General features: G+C 47.8%; 1 protein-coding gene across 1 annotated transcript in view; it reads left to right on the plus strand.

Moving 5' to 3' along the window:
• Positions 1-409: 409 nt before the first annotated feature.
• LOC311226295 (angiomotin-like 2a) overlaps positions 410-11,553 on the plus strand; it is a 28,152-nt gene continuing 17,008 nt past the window's right edge. The window contains exons 1-3 of the mRNA XM_084311701.1: positions 410-570; positions 2,699-3,487; positions 9,277-9,445. Of these exons, the coding sequence (XP_084167827.1) occupies positions 2,796-3,487; positions 9,277-9,445 (861 nt within the window). The 5' untranslated portion in view covers positions 410-570; positions 2,699-2,795. The remainder of the gene's footprint in view (positions 571-2,698; positions 3,488-9,276; positions 9,446-11,553) is intronic.

Genomic DNA, 11,553 nt, shown 5'->3' on the forward strand with positions numbered 1-11,553 from the left:
CTAAACTAAAACTAATAGAAATGCCCAGTGTTCCTCTGGTTCACACATAAACAAAGAGCTTCAAAAGCTCCCTGTGGCTCCTCCCTCGACTCCTCCCCTTTTGGAAGCGTGTGGTTTGTAGGCGTCCGCTCCCTGCGGCCCCCATGCGTCTCTGTTACATACCAGGCATTCCACCCGGAGGGCCTCCTCAGTTACTTATTATCGCCGCCCGCGCAACTCTCTACAGCCATTTCACCCTCTCTCTCTCTCTCTCTCTCTCTCTCTCTCTCTCTCTCTCTCTCTCTCTCTCTCTCTCTCTCTCTCTCTCTCTCTCTCTCTCTCTCTCTCTCTCTCTCTCTCTCTCTCTCTCTCTCTCTCTCTCTCGCTCTCGCTCTCTCTCGCTCTCTCTCTCTCTCACACACTACACACACACGCACCACGGTCGCTCCGGATTTTATTATAGAGGGACGAGGAGGATGAGGACGTTTTGACTCGGATATAATTGATAGAAGAAGACGTGGATTCATCTGAAAGAAGTATTTCCACATAGAAGACCGGCTTTAATTATCTGGGATGAGAGATCGTGAGCTGGTAAGAGAGAGAGAGAGGCTCGTTGTTCACGAGAAAATACCTAAACATGAAATGTTATACGTTGTTTACGCTTCAGATAATATCATGTGTGTGTAGCCTATATAATCATAAACTCTATACAGGTGCGTGTGTGTAGACTTACTATACGAAATACGGTGATAGTTATTGTCATAGTGTGGAGTTTGTTTGCGTGCCTTTGCTGCCCCGTGAGAGAGGAATTCAAACTGTTGTTGGAAATAACTCCATAACTCCTGACCCGTCTGTCTCTGTTCTGGTCCATAACTAACTCCTGACCCGTGTCTGTCTCTGTTCTGGTCCATAACTAACTCCTGACCCGTGTCTGTCTCTGTTCTGGTCCATAACTAACTCCTGACCCGTGTCTGTCTCTGTTCTGGTCCATAACTAACTCCTGACCCGTGTCTGTCTCTGTTCTGGTCCATAACTAACTCCTGACCCGTCTGTCTCTGTTCTGGTCCATAACTAACTCCTGACCCGTCTGTCTCTGTTCTGGTCCATAACTAACTCCTGACCCGTGTCTGTCTCTGTTCTGGTCCATAACTAACTCCTGACCCGTCTGTCTCTGTTCTGGTCCATAACTAACTCCTGACCCGTCTGTCTCTGTTCTGGTCCATAACTAACTCCTGACCCGTGTCTGTCTCTGTTCTGGTCCATAACTAACTCCTGACCCGTGTCTGTCTCTGTTCTGGTCCATAACTAACTCCTGACCCGTCTGTCTCTGTTCTGGTCCATAACTAACTCCTGACCCGTCTGTCTCTGTGATGGATCACATTCAAAACACTTTTCCCATTTTTGGGGGCACTTTTCAGCCAGTGAACATGAATGTGAGACAGAACAGGAGACTGAATGAACATGTTTGTTGTACACACACAGACCTTGCAAGCTTTGAATAGCATGTTCAAATGAAATTATTATGATTTTAGTCAACAATAAATGTATACAGTCTAGGTATTAGTAATACTTTACTAGTAGTCTTCACTAGCTTCACGTTTCTAGTTTGTTTATTAGTTGTCGCAATAAAATACAGGTACTTTACGGTGAGATGTACATACTCCTACTCTAGTCATTATATCTCTACCCATATAACTCTGTATGATAGCATCATAATATACATATATTTATTCTTATCATATATATAAATATATATCTACCCACACCTGTCTATACACACACCTGTGTATTATCCTTTTTACATATCTGTAGATATACTACATCTATATCTGTACCCCTTACCTACTCTTACTAGTTACACTGCTGGCCAGTATGACTTACTACCATAGTGTCTTTATATACCTGTATCACTGTACATAATAATACTACAACTCTGTGTATACATCTGATTAGCTCTATTACTCAGTAGTACTAATTTAAAATGCATTATCATCAGATCATACAGCACAAGTACAGTACAACAAAAAGAAGTTTGGCATCCAACATAACAGTAAAGTGCAACAGTAATATACAATGTACAGTTGATTAAACTGGGTATGACATATCCATTAGTACTACTGAGTAATAGTGCTAATCAGATGTACAGATTTGTAGTATTAATATGTACAGTGATACAATACAGGTATAAAGACACTATGATAGTAAGTCATACTGACCAGCAGCGTAACTAGTAAGAGTAGGTAAGGGATATGTACAGATATAGATGTAGTATCTACAGATGTAACAATGATTATATCCAGGTATCTACAGACAGATGTGGATATATATACGGTATATACAGCATTGTTGGAAGAAACAATTGTTTATATGTGCAAAACAACTTTCGTTACGTGTTACACGTCGTTACGTGTTGATGTATGAGAAATATATACACTAAAATATATACACTAAATATACACTAAAAAGGTAATACTTATCTTATTTCTGGATCTTGTAAACAAGTCAGGCTGGACCAGTAGAGTTTTACCTACAACGACGAGTCGACACAGATATCAGGCTTTTGCGGTCACCAATGGTTACAGGCGGCCATGTTGGAAGAAAAACAACTACACAAGCATTCCGTGCAGGTCTTCTTTTCTAGATTCTATCTGGTCAGTGTTATTGTTGGTGCTGTGCTCTACTCACTGAGGGGTCAGCTGTCCGCTCTCTGTCCTTCCAGGCTCCACAGATCATCCAGAATAATTAACTCCCAAGAACCTTCTTGATCACGAGAGAAGAAGAAGAAGAACAACAACAACAACAGAAACCGTCCCAACATGGCTTCCACCGAGGAGCCGTCCGGCACCGTGCTGCACCGGCTGATCCAGGAGCAGCTTCGCTATGGCAACCCCACCGACACGCACACCTTACTGGCCATCCAGCAGCAGGCACTGAGGGGCGGCGGCAGCGGGGGGGATGCGACCGGAAGCCCCCGGTCCTCGCTGGAGAGTCTCACGCAGGAAGACGACGACCCCCAGCTGTCGGCCAGGCAGGAGCCGCAGGGCCAGGAGCAGCACCAGGCCGACTACCGGCACTCGGAGAGTGGCTATGAGCTCTACGGGGAGGAGCTGCCCACCTACGAGCAGGCCAAGGCCCACTCCCAGTACCCCGCCTCTCACTGGGGCACGCAGCTCCACGAGGGCACCCTCCTGACCCACGAGGGCGACTTCCACGAGGAGGCCGACCCGATGGAGGTGAAGCGCGGCCACGCCAGGTCGCTCAGCGAGCGCCTCATGCAGATGTCCCTGGAGAGGGGCGGCGTCACGGTCAACGCCGCCGCCGCCAAGAGCAGCTCCTCTATCAGCTACACCGAGCTGGCGTACTACGGCCCGCTGGAGCCCCACGGCACGGGGACCGGGCGAGGAGAGCGCAGCCCGCCACCAGAGTACATGGTCCCCATCCAGGGACAGGGATTCATCCCCAGCCTGATCCAGGAGGGGCCACAGCCTCCACAGGCAGCACAGCACAGGTACGAGTCAGACCACGGTACACTGCAGGGTCGTCTCTCTATCTCCCTCTCTCTCTCTCTCTCTCTCTCTCTCTCTGTGTGTGTTTACTGCAGAGATGGGATTTTAGACCCCATCGATTACTACTACTACTACTACTACTACTACTACTACTACTACTACTACTACTACTACTACTACTACTACTACTACCACCACCACCACCACTACTACTACTACTACTACTACTACTACTACTACTACTACTACTACTACTACTACTATTATTATTACTACTACCACCACCACTACTACTACTACTACTGCTACTGCTACTACTACTACTACTACTACTACTACTACTACTATTACTACTATTATTACTACTACCACCACTACTACTACTACTATTACTACTATTATTACTACCACCACCACTACTACTACTACTACTACTACTACTGCTACTACTATTATTACTACTACCACCACCACTACTACTACTACTACTACTACTACTACTACTACTACTACTAAATCCGGCAATTTTTACACAAGATACAAGAGTTGTATTTGTCACGGCATACAGGTATACGGTGAAATGCGGGGGGTCTTGCCCGCAACGATGTGCATAATACAATAGTAATAATATATAATAAGAATCCAACCAAGAGCGACATTGTGCAATAAACAAGTAGGGCATATCGGTATCTGTACATGAGTTATTTACAGAGCATGGTAGGACATGCTAGATCCTGTGGTAGTGCAGTACACTGTTAGCTACGGATGAGGCACTGGGTCTTTATGTACACTGCTATACAATGCTATATTATACAATCTCAAGCTCTACTATACTATTCTTAAAGTGACCTTTCCTTCTGTAAAGTGTCCATAAGTGTGAGCGTGTGCAGCATGAGTGTGTGTGTGCTCATGTTAAAGTGGCTGCTAGTGTGTGAGCGTGTACAGTGTCTGTGTTGTGTGTGTGCTCATGTGTGCTTGTGCGTGGAGAGTTCAGTGTTCAAGGCTCTGATGGCCTGGGGGAAGAAGCTGAGCCGAAGTCTCTCTGTCCTCGTTACTGGTGTTCGCAGGCGTTTGCCTGACCGCAGCAGCATGAACAGGCTGTTGTTGGGGTGATGAGGGTCTTTCATTATCCTGCAGGCTCTGGATTTGCACCTCTTGTTGTATAGAGCCTGCAGGGGAGGTAGCGCAATACCCGTGCTACGCTCGGCTGAGCGCACCACTCTCTGTAGGGCCTTCTTGTCCTGTGCCATGTTGTTGCCATACCAGGCAGTGATATTTCCAGTCAAGATGCTCTCTACAGCTCCGGAGTAGAAGGACTGGAGTATCTTCCCAGATACTCTGAACTTCCTTAACTGTCTCAGGTGGTAGAGGCGCTGCTTCACATTTTTTACGACTGAGTCTTTGTGTGTTGACCATGTCAGGTCCTCTGAGATGTGGACCCCCAGGTACTTGAAGCTGCTCACCCTGTCCATGGTAGCCCCGTTTATCCTCAGTGGTGTGTGTGTCTCCTGCTGTCTCCTCCTAAAATCTACGATCAGCTCCTTGGTTTTACCAATGTTCAGGAGCAGGCTGTTGTCCTTGCACCAGCATTCCAGTGCCTCAACCTCCTCCTGGTAGGCCTTCTCGTCGTTGTCCGAGATCAGCCCCACCACCACTGTGTCGTCCGCAAACTTCACTATGGAGTTGGAGCTGAACTTGGCCACACAGTCGTGTGTGTATAGTGAGTACAGCAGGGGGCTCAGAACACAGCCCTGGGGGGACCCGATGCTCAGGGTGATGGTGTTGGAGGTCTGACCCCCCACCCTGACCGCCTGGGGCCTTTCGCTCAGAAAGTCCAGTATCCAGGCGCTCAGAGCGGAGCTCAGACCCAGCTCGATCAGCTTGTCCACCAGTCTGGTGGGGACTATGGTGTTGAACGCTGAGCTGTAGTCAATGAACAACAGTCTCACATAGCCCCCCTTCTGGCGGTCCAGGTGAGAGAGTGTGCTGTGCAGTACTTGGGAGACCGCATCATCAGTGGACCTGTTTGGCCTGTATGCAAATTGCATAGGGTCCATATCACTGGGGAGGGAGGCACAAATGTGATCCTTGACCAGCCTCTCGAAACATTTCATGGCCACAGAGGTGAGTGCCACCGGTCTGTAGTCATTGAGGTTTCTTTGGTACAGGGATGATGGTAGACATCTTGAAGCAGGCAGGGACCACTGACTCCGCCAGGGATCGATTAAATATGGCGGTGAACACAGGGGCTAGCTGGTTAGCACAGGACTTAAGTATGCATCCTGTTATTCCATCTGGGCCAGCAGCTTTTCTGGTGTTCACCTGCATAAATGCTCTTCTCACACTGTGTACCGACAATGAGAGAGCGTCCCCGCCCCCCGCGGATGCCCCCCCTCCACAACAGCCGGCGCGCCAGTGACGTCACTTAGCCCTTGAGCTAGCGGCGCCACTGTTTGCACCAAACCGCACGTAGAAGGTGTTGAGCTGGTCCGCGAGAGAGGCGTCGTCGCTCCCCATTGAGGGTGCGCTGACTTTGTAGTCAGTTATTGTCCTCAGTCCGGACTTAAAGAGGAGTTTAGAGACACTTTATGCCAAGATTGGCCATCTGCGATCAGGCGGGATAAGGACAAAGGAATCGGCAAGAAGAAGCACAGAGGAAAGAGAGGAGGAATCAGACTGAGATTAAAAAGATCTGCTTACCGCCCGGCGATCCCATCTATCTTTCTGGCGAATACACGTTTGCTAGAGGGTAGGATGGACGATTTGAGAGCGAGGGTCCAATTCCAGCGAGAGATGAGGGACTGCAACGTTATGTGCTTCACGGAGACATGGTTGAAATCAGCGACTCCGGACCACAGCGTCTCTCCCTCGAACTCCTTCACAGTCTTCCGAGCGGATCGCACAGAAGCCTCCGGCAAGAGCATCGGCGGGGGGTATGCCTTCTGATCAACAACAGTTGGGTTAACCCCAAGGAGATCAAGATACTCTCCCGTTCATGCTCGCCGGATTTGGAACATCTGGCCATTCCACCTCCCCCGAGAGTTTACCGCCATCATTATGGCTGCGGTGTATATCCCTCCCCAGGCAAACACCGTCAGGGCTCTGGCGGAGCATCTCAACATCCACCAGATAAAACATCCAGACGCAGCCATGATCGTAGCCGGCGATTTCAACCAGGCAAATCTGAAAAAAGTGATGCCATCCTTCTTTCAGCACATCGCCTGCTCCACCAGAGGGGGAAACACGCTCGACCACTGCTACACCCCGTTCAGAGCCGGCTACAAGGCTGTACCGGCTCCGCCATTAGCGGGGGCTACTAGCACGTCCGATCATGACTCCATTTTCCTGATCCCTGCTTACAGACAGAGATCACGTGACTGCGGCGTGTCACGTGAGGCAAAAAGATGGTCCGATCAATCAGAGGCCACGCTTCAGGACGCTCTCGAGGACGTAGACTGGGGGATGTTTCAAGGAAGCGTCAGTGACGTCAGCGAGTTCGCGGACACGGTCGTGAGCTTCATAACATCACTTGCCGACAGTATTGTCCCCACAAAAAAGGTGCAGGTCTTCCCAAACCAGAAACCGTGGGTGGACAGTACTATCAGAGCAGCTCTGAAATCTCGCACCACTGCCTACAACCTGGGCAGAGAGTCAGGAAACATGGAGGAGTATAAGGCTACAGTCTATACTCTGCGCAAGGCTGTTAAACTTGCAAAACGGACGTATGCTGACAAAATGGAGACACAAATGGCACAGAATGACACAAGAGGCTTATGGCGGGGACTGAGGACGTGTTCATTAATTTTGCACTGTCCCATCCAAATAAACGAATTAAATTAATATTACCACTACTACTATTACTACTACTACTACTACTACTATTACTGCTGCTACTACTACTACTACTATTATTACTACTACTACTACTACTACTACTACTACTACTACTACTACTACTACTACTACTACTACTACTACTATTACTATTACTGCTGCTACTATTACTACTATTACCACTACTACTACTACCACCACCACCATCACTACCACCACCACTACTAATACCATCACTACCACCACTAATACCACTACAACCACCACTACCACCACCACCACTACTGTCTACCACCATCACCACCACCACCACCACTTACTACCACCACCACTACTACTACCACAATCACTACCACCACCACTACTACCACAATCACTACCACCATCACTACCACCATCACTACCACCACCACTACTACCACTACCACCACCACTACTACCACTACTACCATCACTACCACCACTACTGCCACCACCACTAATACCACTACAACCACTACCATCACCATCACTACCACCACCACTACCCACTCCCTTTCTCCCCATGCCCTCTCCTGATCACACGGTTAGCTGCACTAGGGCTGTTGTGTTTACCGTTGCTCCACCGCAGTCAGCTTACAGACGTTGCATCATGTCCCGTGTTCCAGGTTTCATTGGGGCGTGCTCTTCCCAGTAATCAGGTCTCCCAGCTCTGTCACTGTGGTTGACATTCCAAAACACATATGTAACTGTGTGACTCACCCAGTAGCATGATGTAAGAGCACACGCTCCTTTATGTCCTTCTCACAGGAAAACACATACTAGCCATGTAGGTGGAGCGCATGCTGTTTATTGTATGTTCCTGCTCAAATATTCACATACTTATCGACCACTGGAGAGTGAGTGGTATTCTTCTGATAGACAGAGATAGGGGATAGTTGGTGCTTGTGTGATACGACAGAGATAGGGGATCGTTGGTGCTTGTGTGATAAAACAGAGATAGGGGGTCCCCTAGTTGGTGCTTGTGTGATAAGACAGAGATAGGGGATCGTTGGTGCTTGTGTGATAAGACAGAGATAGGGGGTAGTTGGTGCTTGTGTGATAAGACAGAGATAGGGGGTAGTTGATGCTTGTGTGATAAAACAGAGATAGGGGGTCCCCTAGTTGATGCTTGTGTGATAAGACAGAGATAGGGGGTAGTTGATGCTTGTGTGATAAGACAGAGATAGGGGGTAGTTGATGCTTGTGTGATAAGACAGAGATAGGGGGTAGTTGATGCTTGTGTGATAAGTCAGAGATAGGGGGTAGTTGATGCTTGTGTGATAAGACAGAGATAGGGGGTAGTTGATGCTTGTGTGATAAGACAGAGATAGGGGGTAGTTGATGCTTGTGTGATAAGACAGAGATAGGGGGTAGTTGATGCTTGTGTGATAAGACAGAGATAGGGGGTAGTTGGTGCTTGTGTGATAAGACAGAGATAGGGGGTAGTTGGTGCTTGTGTGATAAGACAGAGATAGGGGAGAGTTGGTGCTTGTGTGATAAGACAGAGATAGGGGAGAGTTGGTGCTTGTGTGATAAGACAGAGATAGGGGATAGTTGGTGCTTGTGTGATAAGACAGAGATAGGGGGTAGTTGATGCTTGTGTGATAAGACAGAGATAGGGGGTAGTTGATGCTTGTGTGATAAGACAGAGATAGGGGGTAGTTGATGCTTGTGTGATAAGACAGAGTAGGAGGTAGAGCGGTCGTCTGGTGATCAGAAGATTCCCGCTCCTCCCGGCAGCATGTCATAGTGTCCTTGAGCAAGACACGTAACCCCCAACTGCTCCCGATGAGCAGGTCGGCACCTTGCGTGGTCGCCTCCGCCGTCGGTGTGTGAATGTGTGAAACGCTTTGGATGAAAGCTGTTTTATAAATGCAGTTAATTTACCTCTTCACCAGACTGTCTCTCTCCGTCTCTCTCGCTCTCTCTCTCATAGGTGCTCCCAGCCCGGCCTCCTGGCAGAGGAGCCCTGCTACAACTCCTTCCCTAGCCTGCCCCCTGCTGGGCTGGAGGAACCCAATCAGATGGAGCTGTTGATGATGGAGAACGAAAGACTGAGACAGGAAGTGGAGGCGCACAGAGAGAAGAGCAGCCGCATTCAGAAGGTAGGAGCTGAGAGTGCTGTTTATTCCCTCCTCTAAAATATTCCTTTCTCTCCTCTAATAGTCCCTCTTCTAAGATAGTCCCTCCTCTAAGATAGTCCCTCCTCTAAGATAGTCCCCACTCTAAGATAGTCCCTCCTCTAATAGTCCCTCCTCTAATATAGTCCCTCCTCTAAGATAGTCCCTCCTCTAAGATAGTTCATCCTCTAAGATAGTCCCTCCTCTAAGATATTCCCTCCTCTAAAATAGTCCCTCCTCTAATAGTCCCTCCTCTAATAGTCCCTCCTCTAAGATAATCCCTCCTCTAAAATAGTCCCTCCTCTAAAGTCCCTCCTCTAAGATAGTCCCTCCTCTAAGATAGTCCCTCCTCTAAGATAGTAGATAGTCCCTCCTCTAAGATAGTCCCTCCTCTAAGATAGTCCCTCCTCTAAGATAGCCCCTCCTCTAAGATAGCCCCTCCTCTAAGATAGTCCCTCCTCTAATAGTCCCTCCTCTAAGATAGTCCCTCCTCTAAGATAGTCCCTCCTCTAATAGTCCCTCCTCTAAACTCCCTCCTCTAAGATAGTCCCTCCTCTAATAGTCCCTCCTCTAAGATATTCCCTCCTCTAAGATAGTCCCTCCTCTAAGATAGTCCCTCCTCTAAAATAGTCCCTCCTCTAAAATAGTCCCTCCTCTAAAATAGTCCCTCCTCTAAGATAGTCCCTCCTCTAATAGTCCCTCCTTTAAGATATTCCCTCCTCTAAAATAGTCCCTCCTTTAAGATATTCCCTCCTCTAAAATAGTCCCTCCTCTAAAATAGTCCCTCCTCTAATAGTCCCTCCTCTAAGATAGTCCCTCCTCTAATAGTCCCTCCTCTAAAATAGTCCCTCCTCTAAGTAGGGATGGGTACCTTTCACATTTGAACCGATACCGGTACCTGTGAATCGATACCGGTACCCAACGGTACCTTTTTTCGGTACTTTGGTCTCAAGAAATTTAATTTACCTACCTCAGTCGTAAAAAATAAAATCCAAACTTCAAATAACTACAATTTCGACAGTTTTCGGCTTGTCATTGCTCCGACTGCTTTGTTGTTGAATCAAGTCAAATCCTAGGTAAGCATATATTGTGCGTGTGAACGTTGACATGAAAAAAAAGTAAAAAAAAAAGTAAAAAAAATGTATAATTTTTTTTTCCCTTCTTCTTCGGTTTCTCACTTGATTCGATACTCGGTAGTACCGACGTGTTTCGGTTCGGTACCTCAAAAGTACCGAATTCGGTACCCATCCCTACCTCTAAGATAGTCCCTCCTCTAAAATATTCCCTCCACTAAGATATTCCCTCCTCTAAAATAGTCCCTCCTCTAAAATATTCCCTCCACTAAGATATTCCCTCCTCTAAAATAGTCCCTCCTCTAAAATATTCCCTCCACTAAGATATTCCCTCCTCTAAAATAGTCCCTCCTCTAATAGTCCCTCCTCTAAGATAGTCCCTCCTCTAAGATATATCCCTTCAAGGTCAAGGTCATGTTTATTAGTGTGTCCCAAACTGGGCAATTCATGTTACAGCAGATAAATAGGAGCTCCAAAAAAAAAGAAACACACAGCAAACATACATAGAACAAGAAGAACATAGACCGACATGTACAGTACATGGTCACAGGATCAGACCATGACAACAGTCAAACAAGCAACCACAACCATCCGCCCACCCACCCACCTCAAGGCCGCCCTCTCCTGCCTCTGGTCTCTCTCTGGTCTCTCTCTGGTCTCTCCCTGATCTCTCTCTGATCTCTCCCTGGTCTCTCTCTGGTCTCTCTCTGGTCTCTCTCTGGTCTCTCTCTGGTCTCTCTCTGGTCTCTCTCTGGTCTCCCTGGTCTCTCTCTGGTCTCTCTGATCTCTCTCTGGTCTCTCTCTGATCTCTCTCTGGTCTCTCTCTGATCTCTCTCTGGTCTCTCTCTGGTCTCTCTCTGGTATCTCTCTGGTCTCTCTGGTCTCTCTCTGGTCTCTCTGGTATCTCTGGTCTCTCTGGTCTCTCTATCTGGTCTCTCTCTGGTATCTCTGGTCTCTCTCTGGTCTCTCTGGTCTCTCTCTGGTCTCTCTGGTATCTCTGGTCTCTCTGGTCTCTCTGGT

The sequence above is a fragment of the Notolepis coatsorum genome (assembly GCF_963971535.1).
Source record: "Notolepis coatsorum genome assembly, chromosome: 4".
NCBI classification, from domain to species: Eukaryota; Metazoa; Chordata; class Actinopteri; order Aulopiformes; family Paralepididae; genus Notolepis; species Notolepis coatsorum.